The sequence below is a fragment of the Scardinius erythrophthalmus genome (genome assembly GCF_964197995.2).
Source record: "Scardinius erythrophthalmus genome assembly, chromosome: 11".
NCBI classification, from domain to species: domain Eukaryota; kingdom Metazoa; phylum Chordata; class Actinopteri; order Cypriniformes; family Leuciscidae; genus Scardinius; species Scardinius erythrophthalmus.
This window is the reverse complement of record NC_138231.1, coordinates 10179196-10196545: the sequence shown is the minus strand read 5'-3', so window position 1 is coordinate 10196545 and position 17350 is coordinate 10179196. Positions and strand designations below refer to the sequence as shown.

General features: G+C 37.5%; 1 protein-coding gene across 3 annotated transcripts in view; it reads left to right on the top strand.

Annotated features, from left to right (window-relative positions):
* Positions 1–17203, top strand: part of LOC308699047 (uridine-cytidine kinase-like 1) — a 29528-nt gene extending 12325 nt beyond the window's left edge. For 2 of the 3 annotated variants that reach the window (XM_081379607.1, XM_081379609.1), the window contains exons 6-15: positions 2303–2492; positions 3033–3094; positions 6061–6080; positions 7421–7519; positions 8331–8424; positions 8639–8701; positions 10755–10877; positions 12193–12300; positions 14980–15136; positions 15217–17203. In XM_081379607.1, coding sequence (XP_081235733.1) covers positions 2303–2492; positions 3033–3094; positions 6061–6080; positions 7421–7519; positions 8331–8424; positions 8639–8701; positions 10755–10877; positions 12193–12300; positions 14980–15136; positions 15217–15293 — 993 coding nt within the window. In that variant the 3' untranslated portion in view covers positions 15294–17203. Of the gene's footprint in view, positions 1–2302; positions 2493–3032; positions 3095–4972; positions 4990–6060; positions 6081–7420; positions 7520–8330; positions 8425–8638; positions 8702–10754; positions 10878–12192; positions 12301–14979; positions 15137–15216 lie in introns of all 3 variants that reach the window. The other variant, XM_081379608.1, reaches the window with a different exon arrangement.
* Positions 17204–17350: the final 147 nt, after the last annotated feature.

The window sequence follows — 17350 nt, the reverse complement described above, 5'->3', positions numbered from 1 at the left end:
ATTTTCAGCGTCAGTGTCAGCACCAGCGGTATGTCTTGGCTAGTTGCCGTCACACTGCACTAATGTTTTGATTGATCCTGACTTCTACTTTGCTGAGCCGCTTTTTAAAACATCCTATCACTTCGCTCCTTTGAAAGATCTTACGCGTGTGTTCAGTAACAAGAACTGTCGAGAAGAGACCATAGTTGTTCCTGGACCGATTGTGTCTGCCTTGTAAAATTTCATCACTTTGGACTGGAGGAAAATGAGGTTTTACCTGATGAGCCAAAACATTATGACCACCTGCCTAATATGCCATTGGTCCTCCGCGTGCTGCCAAAACAGTGCCGACCCGTCAAGGCATGGACTCTACAAGACCCCTGAAGGTGTTGTATCTGGCAAAAAAGCGTTAGCAGCAGAATCTTTTTTTTTTTTTTTTCATCAATTTCTTCAGATCCTTTCTTGTAGTTTATGAATAACCACTGTGGATCGAACTTGTTGGTCCAGGGCAACACCTTGAACACTTCATCATGTTCCTCAACCATTCCTGGACAATGTGTCAGGGTACTCAGAAAACCAGACTCGTCGGACCAGGCAACCTTTTTTAACTGCTCCAAGGTCTAGTTATAATTTATAGTAGGAAAAAAAAATACTATGGATGTCAATGGGGACCAGCAACTGTTTAATTACCAACCTTCTTTAAAATATCTTCTTTTGTGTTTAGCAGAAGAAAGGAAATCATACAGGTTTGGAACAACTTGAGGGAGAGTAAATGATGACAGAATTTTCATTTTTGGGTGAACTATCCCTTTAAATGGTATTGTACACTACCCATAATCCTAAAGAAACAGCTCCTGGAACGACCAATGAACTGCGGCGAAAAAATGCTTACGTTTACCCGAAGCACAGGAACACTTAAAAGTCAGTCTTGCGGTGCACAATGCTCTCACACATCTGGACAGGAAAAACACCTACGTGAGAACCTACAATGCTGTTCATCGATTAAAGCTATGCATTTAAAACAATCATCCCGGCAAACTTATCGTGACACCGTGTCCTAACTACACGCGATGCAATAAAATTCCAGCGACAGGCAGTGTGTCTGTCCACACTAGACGCGACGCGATTGTGAGATGCCACAACGTCAATCAAAAGTCACAGCCAATCAGAACAGCGTGTGGGCGGAGTCTCGCGGCAAGTGCACAGCAGAGAGTAATCTTGACGGCACTCGCAAGAAAATGGATAAGTAGCTACTTAATCATGATTCATGTTTTTAATCGCGAGTGACGGCGAAAAACATCCCGCGAGTAATCTAGAGCGAGTAACGCGATGCGAATATACACTTCGCGTTTGGTGTGAACACACCATTAGGCAACTATGCAACTGGATTTGGGATATTCTGACGAACAGACCCCAAGTGATGAGAATTGGAAACTGGCTATCTTCCAAGCTGACCCTGAGCATGGGTGCCCCACAGGGTTCATTTCTCAGCCCCTTACTCTACTCCCTGTTCACGCACGACTGTTGCTAAACACAGCACCAACATCATCTTTAAGTTCGCTGATGACACCTCCATCCTGGGCCTCATCACGAACGGCGATGAGATGGCCTACAGAGATGAGGTAAAAACACTTAACCATGTGGTGCAATGACAGTAATCTCTGCCTTAACATCAGCAAAACCAAAGAGATGATCGTGGACATTAGGAGAATGCAAGTGGGCAGTCATGCTCCCCTACACATTGACGGAACTGCTGTGGAACGAGTCAGGAGCATCAAGTTTCTTGGTGTGCACCTCTCTGATGACCTGTCCTGGGCCCAGCTCGTCAGCGACTACTTCCAAAGGAGGCTCAAGAAGTTTCCTCACAAACATCTACAGATGCACCATTGAGAGTATCCTGACTGGGTGCCTGATCGTCTGGTATGGAAGCTGCGCTGTCAGCGATCACAAGGCCCTTCAGAGAGTTGTGAGAGCAGCTGAAATGATTATAGGCACCAAACTCCCTACCTTACAGGACATCTTCAACACGCGATGTCTGAAGAAGGCTCGCAAAATCATTGCACTACTTCAATGTATATATTGCACTACCGTTGAATGCCTGAGCCTCAACCAAATGCATTTCAGTGTACAAATTGTCTTTGACATTTGTAGATATGACAAATAAATAAACTTGACTTGATTAAACCCTTAAAAGTGCATCAGAGTGCACGTAGCTGTGGCCTGTCAAAGTATTTGTTTGTTTCAGTCTTAACTGTTTGTCTATCACACATGTTGTCAGTTTTTGACATTTTGTATTGTATTTCTGTCTCCGTGTGCCCTTCAGCTGCTAGACATGAAGGTGTTTGTAGACACGGACTCTGATATCCGACTGGTCAGGCGTCTGAAAAGGGACATCACGGATCGAGGGCGTGACATTACAGGCGTCATTAAACAGTACAACAAATTTGTCAAGCCAGCGTTTGAACAGTACATCGAACCCACTGTGCAGGTTGCAGATATTGTGGTCCCAAGGGGTAGGTGAATTTGGAAATTGTCAAAACTGCAAAACGCCCACCAGTATTGACTATTAAACATTTTTTAGTGAAATGTTACTTGGCAATGTTTTTATTCAGTAATGTAATTAATAGATCATTTAAAAAAAAAAAAGATCTTATAAATATTTTTAAAAACCTTATATAGTTGTAATTGTGGTGTTATAAGAAGTCAAACCAAAAATTATTCAGACACCAGATATCATTTTTTATATTTTTTTACTGGTGGGTGCAGCTGACAGCTATTCAACATAATTAATTTGTGAGACAGTCTAACAGAAGGATGACCAAAACCAGTGATATATCAACTGATTTGATAACTCAAATGTTGAAGGTGTCTGAATACATTTTGGTTTGACTATATATGCACCATGACTATAGGTTTTGATGGTGATATGGCAATTAAATTGCTTAAAATAACTAAAATATCCCTAGTTTATTTCAGTATAACATGCATTTGAATTCATTATTTAAGTTATTATATACATTAAAAAAGGTTGCCCCTTTCCGTTGTTGCCCCAGGTGGAGAGAACTTTGTAGCATTGGATCTGATTGTTCAGCACGTCCACAGTCAACTGGAAAAGGTATGTAATAAAAATGGCTTCTTATTCTCTTCTGTTCAACACTGAGTGAGAATTGTTAGTTGGTCCGTGCATATTAAAGTGCTGAGAATGGTCAGCATGCATGTTGTTATCCCTGCTAAGTGATCCACGTTCTCCTAATACACACACTCAAATGTTGCATGCATGTGCATATGAATCCCATGCCATGGTATAAGTATAATGTGCTCATGGTATAAGTATAGTTTGCCCTCTGGTGGCCATACTGTACCTGTTATTGTTCTAAATAGTGTGCATTGGTTAAAACTTCATTTTACAATCCGTCTTCCCCGTTATAGTCCCTTTTAATTAGTTTTCTGGACAACAAGAATCATTAGGATTCATTTCTCATAGTTTAGGACCATATAGAGTAGTTTTTATTTTTTCTTCTTCAAATTATTATCCATGAAACATCAACATAAAATTTCATTTGCAACCTGTAAAATTCTGTATGGTCATTTCTAACACTTAAAAAAAAAAAAAAAAGGATGGCTGAAATGATGACCTTATTGTATCCAAAAGTGGACATTTTGTTCCAGCATAAAGCCTGGCCTGATTGTGAATTTGTTAAAATTGTGTCTAAATGGCTATGTGGTTGTTGGTTAACATTATCCACTTTTTACATGCTCTGATAAATCATTCAGACAATATTCTGCGAAACCGGGAGACGTGCATTAGGAAAGCAAATGTAAAGTCAATTTTGATTTCATGTTTACTTTAGGTGTCTACCAAAGTAATTATTAGTAAGACAAAGATGTTAACACTAATGAACGCTTGGTGAGTGATGTTCATGTGCATGTATTGATGACAGATGTATTCTACAAAATGGGTTAAGAGCCTCTTTGAAATGTAATCCTTTTCTTGTCTGGCAGGCTGAATAAAGTCATGAATTATCCTGAGATGGAAAATGCTTTTCTCTTCTTCACTCGATCAGTCACAGTGAGGAATGATCTTTAAGACTAATGAACCATGTACTTTTGTACAAAATATATCATGCTCTAAAGCCACAGTGCCGCATTGTTGTTCTCATCCTATAGAGGTCAGATTTGAGGAACTTGATGGTGTGCGTTTTTAATATTGTGCATGATGGTAATGATGGTGGTATTGACATTTTTTACTTTGTGAGAAAATATTAGATGAACCTTGCTAACATGACAGGTTAGGTAACAGTTGTAATCTACTCAATTGTAAAATATATTCTTTTTTCATACATTTTACTTGTAGTATATTATTAATACAAATGAATATATAAAATATGTAATATATTAATCATTTGTTAAATGTTTGTTGATAATATTTTATTTATTTATGCAAAATAGAATTTCCCTTATTTAAATATCTTATTAAATTTATTATAGAGGGTGGTAAGTGTAGGCTAAAAAAGTCTAGGTAGCAGACTCATAAAAATAAAAGCATTTTTCTTTAAATTCACTGTAGGAAACAGAAAAGTTCCTTTTAATTTAAAGAGTCACCCTTTGCAAAGTAAAATTGTAACCTCAAATATGGAAAATGTATTGTCTGTATGTGTGGTATATGGGCAGTCTACTGTACATGCCCGCACTGATAAAGACTGTTATATCAGCCTGAGACATTTTATTTGCAGTGATGTAAATATGAAACATAAATGTAAGAATGTGATTATACCAGGTTAAATGTAGGGTTCAAGAATAGCTGATATGGCCATGAAATATTTTCCAGTATACCATGGAGAGGGGCTGACTGTTTGGAATGGCTTTTTCTGAGTGAATATCTCATTTCATGAGTTTGTCTTTTTTTCTTTTCTTTTTTTATTCTTCTCCTCCTTGTGTGTGTTTGTAATGAAATACTTGCTAAAACCTCAACCGATTGCTCTAACCATCCCAGCGTGAAATCACAGTGAGGTATGGCTGCTTTTCCCCTCATTCCCTTCCATTTATCTTTTCTTCATTCTTTAAACTTGTGCTTCATCTGTCCTTTCCTTTTTTTTTTCTCTCAAGCCTGCAGAGATGCAAATAGAGACAACAGGAAAAGCCTAGCTCTGGCTATGGTGTTGGAAACACACGACTAAGCTAAACAAATTAAATGTCGAGTGTTGTCGAGCCCGCCGTATAAATGGATACACAGCCCCGCCCACATTGTTATCTCATTGGTCTAAAGTCTTGGGTGTTCCAATTCAAACAGCTAATACATAACATTTCAAAAGTTTGTGGCTGGGTTTTTTAGTTAACTGTTTTTAATGTTTTTAAAAGAAGTCTCTTATATTTGATCAAAAATACAGTTAAATGAAATATAATTACAATTTAAAATAACTGTTGTCTATGGCAAAGCTGAGTTACTCCAGTCTTCAGTGTCACATGATCCTTCAGAAATCATTCTAATAGGCTGATTTGGTGCCCAAGCATCATTTCTTATTATTATCGATGTTAAAAAACAATTGGGCTGCTTATAATTAGGATTCTTTGATTAAATAGGAAAAGTCTGTCACTTTTGAACAATTTCATGCATCCTTCCTGATAACAAAAAGTGGAGACTGTTTGTTAAGGACCTGAATGAATTGCACAAAATTGATGTGAAGACAAAAAAAATTGTTTGGCAGGGCAAAAACACACCATAGCTTCACGGTGTTCCTTTTGTCTCCACCTCCACTGTTATTTTGATGCTGTTGCTAACACGGGGATGGGCCTATTTCAGTGGTTTTTCTCTTCAGGTACTGTGCAGCGTGCAAATCCCATCAATACATTGTCTCTATTGAGACGTCTGCTGTCCTTTTATCACTTTATTCAGGCCAGCAGCATAGCTGAAAACCACTGACATACTGCCCAGACCTGAGCTCATCTTGGCTGTGATCTGTCCCATCTGTTCCATATAGACTTTAATCAAGTCTTGTTCTTTTCTCCCCCTCCCTCTCTCTCTTTTCTCTGTCTCTATCTCGTCGTCATTGTCTCCCAATGATCATTTATTCCCTTCTTCAGAGGAAACTCCGCTGGGATATGTGAGGATAAATTCTTGCATCCTCTCGTCTTGTCTTTTTTCTGTTTCCCTCATTTTATTTGTTTTTTATCCATCCTCTGCATTCCTTCCTCACTTTATAAAACCATGTCCTGCTCCTTTAGTAACAATCAGCTTTTTTACTATTATTGTTTGACTTTTTTCAACTTGCTTGTGTATGTTTAACTCAACTTCATCTTTTCAGAATGGTCAAATAACATTCACACTGTCAATCTGTCCGTGTCCTAACCAGTCTTAACAGCGACAGGACATTCTATCTCTTGTTTACTATTTTTGTGACATTTCGCCTATATAGCCACACCCACAATGAAATCTCATTGGTCCAAAATCCTGCTCCTCAAAACTTCTGATTGGCTATCATTGCATCACACTGCTCAGCAGTTTAGTGTTCGGTGTAGACAAGTTTTTGTCGCTGAACACATTTCGCATCACTCCTGGTTAGGACATGGTGTCTTTCTTTATGGGATTGTTGGCTGAGGTTTGGTGAAACTGGCAGCCACAATGAAGGAAAGTTAGCAGCTAAATATATTTCCTAATATATTAGCTAAATAAAATTGTAGGCTGTAGAGGGCAGTGGTGGCTCTCTCAGTCCTTGCTTAGTTTTTCCACATTTACAATATTGCAATTTTAAACAAATCAATTGAACACAGTGATTTAGTATAGGTTCAGCCCTAAACCATCTTGTTGGTTTTATTTAATATCACATTATTTCACTGTTTTAAAAAGTAGTTTACCCTAAAATTCAAACTGTCATTTACTCTCCCTCAAGTATGACTTTCTTCTCCTTTGTGAAGAAAGTTAGTCACGTGTTTGGAAAGAAATGAGAGTGAGTAAATGTCGTTTTTATTAATGCTTGTACATCAGATCTTTGGTTGCAATACCCTCACTTCTGCCTACTTCTAATTTAAAGGCCCATTCACACCAAGTCTGATAGTTACATAGATGATGCACATACTTATCACACTGCTCCTTGTTCTGAGGAACTAGCTATATTAAGCCAACACATAACCCAAGTTAATATCTTATTGATCCGTTTCTTTTTTGAATGAGGGTGATTAATTTGTGTAAATTATGCCTTTGTTTCATTTTAAAAATGTATTCATAATGGAAATTCTGACTTGAAGTGAATCGGCCTTAACTCTACCTTGACCTGCTGCCATAACATGTCAGGCTCGCTTTTCAAACCATATTTGCACTGGGGAAAAAAGTCAAATATTATTATATTTGTCTCTTTTCCATTGACAAACTGTGTTGTGTGTTACTTTTTGTTTGCAACCCATGGAAAAAAGGAATGTTTACATCTCATATCCATGTGCCATATAGATCAGCCCTGGCATCTGCCCATCAGGGTCAACCTCTTCCCAAGACTCTGAGCGTCATGGAGAGCACACCACAGGTCAGAGGAATGCACACTATTATCAGGTACGACCTCTCTGTTCTGGTGAATACTCAAGTACTTACATAAGAACTTCAATTTGGAGGGTTTTGTGATATATTGTTTATTTACACTACCATTCAAAAGTTTGGGTCAGTAATATTTTTTAAAGAAATGAATACTTTTAATTTTAGCAGCAAGAAAGGACACGTTAAATTTGAACAAAAAAAGTTACGGACTGCAGCTTTTAGTGTGTCAGATGTTGATTCAGTAGCCACTCAGTTCATTCAGTGATGGATTCATCTGACTGATTCAAACTTTTGAGTCTTTTTGAGTGATTCATTAAAAGAACCGGCTCACAAGAATAATTTGTTTGTGAACCATACTGCGCTAGTTGTGCTGCAAGTTTGTTTTTGCATGCACAACACAAAGCCAACATAATAATAGAAAGAATTGTTGGCGTTACTCCATGGTGCACATCTCATGATGCTGTAGATTTAGAAAACGCTACTCTAGAATCATTCAAAATGGTGTGGATATATGGTTTTAACTTCAAACCCAGCCAGAATCATCACCATTGTACTCTTTAGGTGTGCATCTTGGGTTACTCCAGTATAAGTGTAAATAAAGAGCAACATTTATCATCGTGAGTTGGACTTGAGCAAGCCGGCAGCAGCTTGATTTGTATGTTTTGGGCCACTGATGTTTTGTAATTGGGTAATTAAAATAAAATAAGGATTGTTTTCTCACTTTATCTAAACTCTTAGACCTGTGTTTCGTGTTTACAGTATCATACTCTCCTCCAAAACGCACATCATCTCTGTTGTGTATTATTGACTGTGTCCCCTGTGCCCCCAGGAATAAAGAAACCAGTCGGGATGAATTTATTTTCTATTCAAAGAGATTAATGAGGCTTCTCATAGAGCACGCCCTGTCCTTCCTGCCGCTGAAGGTGAGTGGACCGTCATTATTAATGACCAACTACCAACTTTTAAACCCGATGTTATGAGCTCTGGATATTGGTCATAATACAGTGATGCATACCTGTGCCTAGCAGCGCCCCCACGGACAAATAAAATTGTTATGGTGTGAAGTGAAGCAAGTCTTCATTGATTATTGCACTGGTTAGTTCCATCACTGATTCTTATGTCCTCTTCTCTGTATAGCCGGTGTCTGTTGAAACTCCTCAAGGAACTGTATATGAAGGGAAGAGGCTGAGCGGGAAAAGGGTTTGTTTCTATTTGAAGATTAAAATGTGTACATTTTTTTTCTTGAAAAAAAAAAAAAAAAAGGCTAATCAAATCAGGGTTATTATTGTTAACTAATGGTGTATTCACACTTGGCATGTTTGGTTTGATTAAAACAAAACCTGGTGCGATTGCTCTGTTAGTGCAGTTCATTTAAATAAACTCTGGTGCAGTTCAATTGAAATATGAACGCAACACTGACCAAAGACATGTAAACGAACCAAAAACAGGACATGTCAAGATGCGACCCTAAAAAAAACAGAATGCTCAAGTACACCTGATTTTTCTCGTCATAGTCGCAATGTTGCCCATCACAGTCCGGTACAGGCATCAGAACCGCATCTCCTCACAGCAGATCTTCGATTGTGTGTGACGGAGGGTTTCCTGCCCAGTTTTGACTCATTTACACATTTTATAAGCTCTTCACGAGTTGCCAGCACCAGCATTTGTAACGTTACACACATACAACTAGCGTATTTAGCCCAGCACACAGCATTGTTTTGGATGTTCCGTTGCAAAAATATACGTCATAAAAGTTATTTTTTTTTTCTTCACACTGTCATTTTTAACACTAAACCTAAGGACTAGGACTAAATGTATTTTCTTTTTTTGGTCCGGACCAAAGGAGCCAAGAGCTATGGAAGCTTGTTTCCGCCACAGAATAAAACATTTTAAGAGATAATTGCGACTTTTTATCTCACAATTGTGAGTTTACATCTCGCAATTCTGACTTTATTTCTCAGAATTTCGAGATATAAAGTCAGAATTGCATGAAATAAAGTCGCAATTGCGTGTTATAAAGTCAGAATTGCGAGATATAAAGTCAGAATTGCGTGAAATAAAGTCGCAATTGCGTGTTATAAAGTCAGAATTGCGAGATATAAAGTCAAAATTGCGTGAAATAGTCGCAATTGCGTCTTATAAAGTCAGAATTCAGACTTTTTTTCTCGCAATTGCGACTTTATATCACGCAATTCTAACTTTATAATACGCAATTGGGAGATATAAAGTCAGAATTGCATGATATAAAGTCGCAATTGCGTGTTATAGTCAGAATTGTGAGATAAACTATTCTGAGATAAAAAAAAGTCCGTCTTTTTTCCCCCCTTAGAATTGGACTTTATATCTCACAATTGTGAGTTTATATCTCACAATTCTGAGAAAATATGTCAGAATTGCGAGATATAAACTCGCAATTGCGTGTTATAAAGTCAGAATTGCGTGATATAAAGTCGGAATTGCGAGAAAAAAAAGTCAGAATTCTGACTTTATAACACGCAATTGTGACTTTATAACACGCAATTGTGACTTTATAACACGCAATTGTGACTATTTCACGCAATTCTGACTTTATATCTCGCAATTCTGACTATATCTCGCAATTCTGACTTTATATCACGCAATTGTGACTATTTCACGCAATTCTGATTTTATATCTCGCTATTCTGACTTTATAACATGCAATTGCGACTTTATTTCACGCAATTCTGACTTTATATCTCGCAATTCTGAGAAATAAAGTCAGGATTGCGAGATGTAAACTCGCAATTGTGAGATAAAAAGTCGCAATTATCATTTAATTTTTTTTATTTTTTATGTGGTGGAAACAAGCTTCCATAGTGAAACTAAAGCTAGGAAAAACTTTTCTGTTGATTGAAATAAAGCGGTAATAAAGTATAAATATTAGTTAAACTTATTTCAGTTTATTGCAACATTTCAGTTTAAGTTGAAGCACTAAAATGATTACCTAGAAATAAATAACTAAAACTGAAATAAAAATAAATTAAGCCAAAAATGAAATGACATAAGCACAAAGAAATCACTAAAAATTAAACAAATTTTTAAATAAAAGCTTATTAAAAATATTAATTGAACTGTAATAAAACTAAGATAAACGGACTAAAAAGAATAACTAAAATAACGATGGATCAAATTAGTTAGCATGTCTATATATTTGTCACATTAGTTGGTATTGCTATTATCTACAGTATATGGCAGGACTTTATACCTGTGTTCTTGTTTATTCGTTTGATAGATCACTGGTGTGTCCATTCTACGGGCAGGAGAGACCATGGAACAGGCCTTGATGGCTGTTTGTAAGGACATTCGACTCGGAAAGATCCTCATCCAGACCAATCACGACACAGGAGAGCCTGAGGTATCATCTTCACCCATCCAACTGACACGCATGTCTATAAACAAGCTGTGATCAAGAAGTGTCCGTGTTATCGTGTGCCCTTGTGTTCTCAGCCTTGGTAAAACAGAGCGTATGAATTACTCATACCCTACTGTTCAGGTCACGGTCTGTTTCACTTCAGTGGATTGTCAGATTTGATATCTATCCCTTGGATTCAACCTGATGTATAACATGTGTCGTGATATACATGATAAACTCAACAACTGTGCTGACGCTGATGGATTGTTTTGTAAATGTATGACGTACAGCTCCCTCTAGCTGTACTTTCATTTTGCATTTGGTACACTACTTATGACTGTTATTTTAGCATAAATTATATACTATTATGGTATTTATTCATATTTTGGATTTGGATTTTTTTTTGTTTTAATTTTAGTTTTAATCATTTTAATGTGCTTGTCATTTGTTAGTTTTTGTAAAAAATATTTCTATTTAGCTTTTTTTTTATAGTAATTAGGTCAGTTATACAACATTTGTAGTTTCCGTTGAAGTTTTTAATCTAATATATATCTTTTTTTTACTTCATCTTTATTTAAATTAACGAAAAAGAGTTTCGTTAGCAACACTGCTTATGATTTAACATTTATAGGATATTCCTGATATACTTGCAGTGATAAAATAACACATTTAGAATATCATTGATTTTGAATGCACTTTTTATTTGGCCAATAATTGAGAGTTGGTAAGTTTGGTTAATTTCATTCACAGGAATCAGTTCAAATTGTCCTTTTCATTTAACTGATTCAGACCTGAATCCAAAAAATTTGTTTGTACCATCACTAATTTTTTTACCAAATGTCCCTTAAATAACATTTTAATGTTGTTGTGAGAAACTGCAATGTTTAACTATTTATTTACTCTGTATTGTTATATTAGAGAATATAAATATCAATATAACTTAAAATGATTGTATAATTCTTATGTTCATTTAGTGAAAAACTATTTGGAAAAAATGCCTTATTTCAAGATTTTTACTGATAAATATGAATACACATCATCAATATTTACATGTAGCAAAAAGGCTTAAAAATAACTTTTTAGTAACTTTTTAGCTATATCACCAATCTCCAAATCTGTAGCATATCATTTGCATTTCTTTGAACTTCAAGTTCATCTGATGTCCTTTTTAAATATAGAACGAAGTCTCAGTTCAAAACCACTCTCAAATTCCTTGACGCCTCCATCTGTTTTGCATGTTTAGTGTACTACCTAATGGCACATAAATCTCTGCTCAGTCTAAAAGCTGAGTCTCATTACGGTCTAATCTCCTCTGCAGCTCCATTACCTGCGTCTGCCCAAGGACCTCAGTGAGGACTATGTCATCCTGATGGACAGCACCGTGTCAACAGGGGCGGCAGCTCTCATGGCTGTCAGAGTTTTACTTGTAAGTCACTTTCGCAGACACAAAGGTCATAGTGCAAATTTTTTTTTATTTCCCAAATGAGTACAGCTATTGATAGGTTTTGTCTTTAAACGATAGGGTATATCGCAGCCACCTCACTTGGCAGGAGTTACGTCCTGCTCCTTATGTGGGTGGCTAGCATAGTAGTCGCTCCCCTCAGACGTCTTCAACTGAGGGCAGAGCTGCATGGTTCAGACCTGTTGGCTTCACTGGGTTTTCAAGTGGGCACCCCACTTCACCGGTGTTTCATCAACTAGCCCACGACACCTCAATGGGGCTTGACAGCAGAACCAGCGTCCTGGAACTGCTCCCTCGGTCATTCAGGACTTCACCACTCAGCTCTGACCCCCGCCCTCTCTGCCAGCCTGGTTTAGCCACCGCTCGCTCCTCTTCAACCACAGCCACCTGGATGCTGCCTCTGCCTGCTTTGATATATTATTCACCAGATTCTTGCGAGTTGCCCCTCTAACCCCAAGAGTCCCCAATGCCCTCCAAAGTGACTGCCCTGGGAACCCCCTGCAACCCACCTCCACTGGTAGATTCCAGGCTCTCCAACCCCTCTGCTGGCTCTCAGAGACAAGGGACTGATACTTCCCTAGCTTGCGTTCATGTGCCTCCTCAATCCTTTCCTCCCAGGGTACCGTCAACTCTATTAGGGCCATCTGCCTTGTTGCCTGGGACAAGAGCACGGCAATCTCCTCCGGAAACTTGAGTTGCCTTCCGAGGTCAACTCTTATCTCCCAGTCCTCTGCCGTACCTAGGATCCCTAAACATCTGTCCTCCTTGCCTGCCTTCTCCCCAGGCCTGAGGAAGCCAATGAAGCGGGGGCCTTTGTATTGGGCCTTGGTTCTTTTCCGCTTCCTCTCCTTCTCCAATCCATCGGCCAGTTGTGCCAGCACCTGATCATGGCGCCACCTAAACCTGCCTTCAGTCAGGCCTGCCCGACAGGATGACAGAATGTGTTCCGGGTTTGCCGGTCTCTTACACAGCGCACAGGAGGGATCCTCTGTCAGTCTCCATCTTTGGAGGTTTGTTGGTGTTTGCAATACATCATAAACGGAGCTAAGGAGGAACTTTATCCGATGCCCCTCCATATTCCAGATGTCCTTCCAACTGAGGGATCTTCCTCGGACACTTTCCCACCGGGTCCAGCTGCCTTGCTGTTTCATGGCTACTGCCCTGGCTTGTCTGCTTTCTTCCTCCACAGCCCGAATCTCCTTCTGCACCATCCCTTTCCGGTCCTTTGCCCTTGCCTCCTTCCAGCTTGCTCGGGTGATGACTCCCAGGCCCAGCCTCCCCTGGGTCACCGTGCCCCTGATGTCTGCATGTTGTAAGCGCTCCTCCGCTTCCCTCAGAGCTCCGCTGGCCTTCCACTTCCGTCCCGTCTTCACTACGATGTCGGCCTGTCGCACAGCCTGATCATCACTGTCGCGCAACATCATGGCCAACCGCACTTTGGCTGTCTTAAATTCCTCTACGACTGATGTAATTGGCAATTGCAGTTTGCTCCCTGAGCTGTACAGCCCTATAGAGCAAAAACTTTTGGGGACAGACAGCCACCTTCTGAGAAAGCTGTTAATTCTCCTTTCCAAAGCCTCCACTGTTGTCAATGGGACCTCATATACAAGCAGTTTTTAATTATTTATTACATTTTCAGTGCATTGTAGAGTAGTTTATGCCTTTTAAGCCTAACTTTTAAGATGTACAAGATAAATGTCAACATCTCACTATGCTGAATGTTATGATAAGTGATGTTAATCCTAAAACTCATTTTTGATCTGTTCGGACTGATCTGTTTCAATGGACACCCCACATTACTTTCTGAATGAGCTTTGACCTCTCTCTTGCATACAAAACAAACAATCCTTGTCAAATTTCTACATTTTGTGGTTACAAAGTTCACATAGGATATGGGTGTTTAAAAAGGTCTGTCTGGCCTGTGTTCAATACTTCTGTTATCAACATGGGTACTTGGGAATATGTTGCACATTTATGATGGATGGATGGATGGATATGTTGCACCAGGTGGTTAGCCAAATTTGATTATATTTTATATATATATATATTACATTATACATTTTATATATATATATTATATTATATTATATTATTATAATATACAAATATATATAAATGTCTGTTCTATATCAACTTCTATAATCTGCTATTATTTATATATATATATATATATAATATGTATACGTGTATGTATATATGTGTGTGTGTGTGTGTATATATATATATATATACACACACACACATATATACATACACGTATACATATTATATATATATATAAATAATAGCAGATTATAGAAGTTGATATAGAATATATATATATATATATATATATATATATATATATATATATATATATATATATATATATATATATATACACGTGTGTGTATGTATATGTGTATGTATATGTGTATGTATTTGTTCTGAAGTAAAAAAAAAAAAAAAGAATTTATAATAAATTTATATGCATAAAATACACCATTCTAGCTGAGAGAGATACTTTATATATTTATTTATTTATTTTTATTTCTATATTTTTGTACTTTTTTTTTTTTTTTTTTTTTTTAAACAGACCTTGAAATCTACATCAGCACAGTAACTGGTTTAAAGAAGAGTGATTTACAAACTCATCTGTTACAGGATCATGATGTCCAGGAGGATAAGATCTTCCTGCTCTCTCTGCTCATGGCCGAGATGGGGGTTCACTCAGTGGCCTACGCCTTTCCCAAGGTGCGCATCATCACCACTGCCGTGGACAAGAATGTCAATGATGAGTTCCACATAATTCCAGGGATTGGTAAGAGCTCTTTGATTGGCAAAAACAAAGGAAAAATGGAACATTCAGTATCTTGTAATCCAAAGCAATTGTTTTTGCAGGTAATTTTGGGGACCGTTACTTTGGGACGGATGCTCCTTCAGACTGTTATGAAAGTGATGATGGGATGGACTACTGAATTTCATCGAGACGTGTATGTGAGCAACTCTGTCTGTATGCATTGGAGAAGGGAACATTTAAGCACTTATCTTATATGATTGTGGACCCAATACCCTGCCCTATTTTAGCATAAGCCTTAGCCGTCTTTTGCTACTGGTTCTTGCAATACTATGTGCTACACGTGTGCCCATGCTCAATACAGGTCAAAGGACCCCCAAACATGAAATGGACCCTAACATGAAACGGACCACCAACATGAAAGATTACTGCTCATTAGCTTACCTCAAAGTGCCCACATGACCATCACAATTTGCAGATTTTCATTACTACCTGAAATGATGGAGATGAATAATGACACAACACAGTTTGTTCATGGGTGTGTTTGAAATGGCATATTACCAAACTACTTGAGTATACAGTAAATACTGTGTAGAACACAGTATGTAAAATTGATTGCAAATGCAGCACATACTCACCAATGTTTGTTAGCTGTTTTTATGTTGTCTTGACTTTCCTTTGTATGTATATATGGCATACATCTGCATTTGAAGTGCTTGACCAAATCGACATCTTATCCTAAGTGAAAGAAATATGTTCATACGCCCACATTTTAACCTGCCTTTAATATAGCAGCTTTGCTAAAACTGTGCAGAAATGTTACTACCTCGCATAGTAGCCCATGGACAAAGTAGAAAATTTGAAGATTTGGTTCGGACATCATTGTTTACTACAATGCTGCAATTCTACTCATAAACAATACGTTTATTGTTTAATTACTGAAGGCCGATAAAGATGCTAAGTGCCAATCAATATATCAGTCTACTTGGTGGTGTTTGTGTGGATGTAAAAATGTGGGAAATTAATGAAATGTTGAAAAATAACTTTTAATTTGAGCTAAAAAGGAGTCATTTCCATCTCATCTTTGGTTTTAGTATTTAGCACCACAGTGTCACAGAGGGCAACAAAATCAGGGTTATAATTTGTTGCTGCCGTTTTCTGTTATATACTTGAATTTTAAAGATAATGTAGATGATGTATATTTATTTTTCATCAGTTTACTTGTCATGCCTGATTGATAAGAGGCAGTGACTGATTGCTTTGCAATTTCAAAAGTTGAGAAAGAATTATTGGAGAACATGTTGGAGGTATTTTCAGCAGCAATTAAACCGAGAGAGAGCAAAACATGTGCTTCTGAAGTTTCACTGTTACATGTCATCTTTTTTTTTTAAAGCCTGATTATAATAATAGTGCCAATATGCACATACAGCAGCCTCTGATGCACTTAGATTAGTCACACTTATACCCATTGGTGAGTGAAGCACATTATTTAAATTTAATTTAATGAAAAATGAATTTGTCTATTTGGTCCCACTTGACAAAATGTACTTGAAATTGACGTCTTTGTCTCAGGACCCTCCATGTAATATATCTTATTTTTCGTTGTGTGTTTGTCTCCTAATTAGAACTGCCTTTTGGTTTTTGTTTTGTATACAGAGATTTTATGGCTTGGTTATGTGTTATTCTTCTAAATAAAGCATAACCAAATATCATTCATGAATTTCAGACTTCACTACATTGGCAACATTGTTATAGGGAAAAGATATGTATTCCTCCCCTTTTCTCTCTCCAGAGATGTGTACTGTACTTACTGATTTTGTTGTACTTGTGTGAATATCATAGTTTATCTGTTTACATGCTTCAAACTGACCTCCAGTGCTGTAAGCCATTCCACTTATGTTGTACATTTTTGTGTCTATATAAAAAGCGCAAAAAAATATCTTGTGCCTAATGCTATTTTTTTCTTTAATAATTAAAAAAAAAAGTATTTAATGTTTGCATGAAAAATGTGTGCCCTGTCCATAAACCGTCTTTATTGGTAGTAGCTCTTTATTTTTCAAAATAAAATGCAAGTACTCTTTGCTGTACATCATTATTTTTATTTATCATTATTTTTCATGGTCCTTTTCATTTTAACTAAAAGTGTTGTAGTAATTTAAGACTTTTAAACTAAGTGTTTTAAAAACGCCACACAAAACCGTTTATATTTCAATGGTCATTAGACTTTTATTTTGAAAC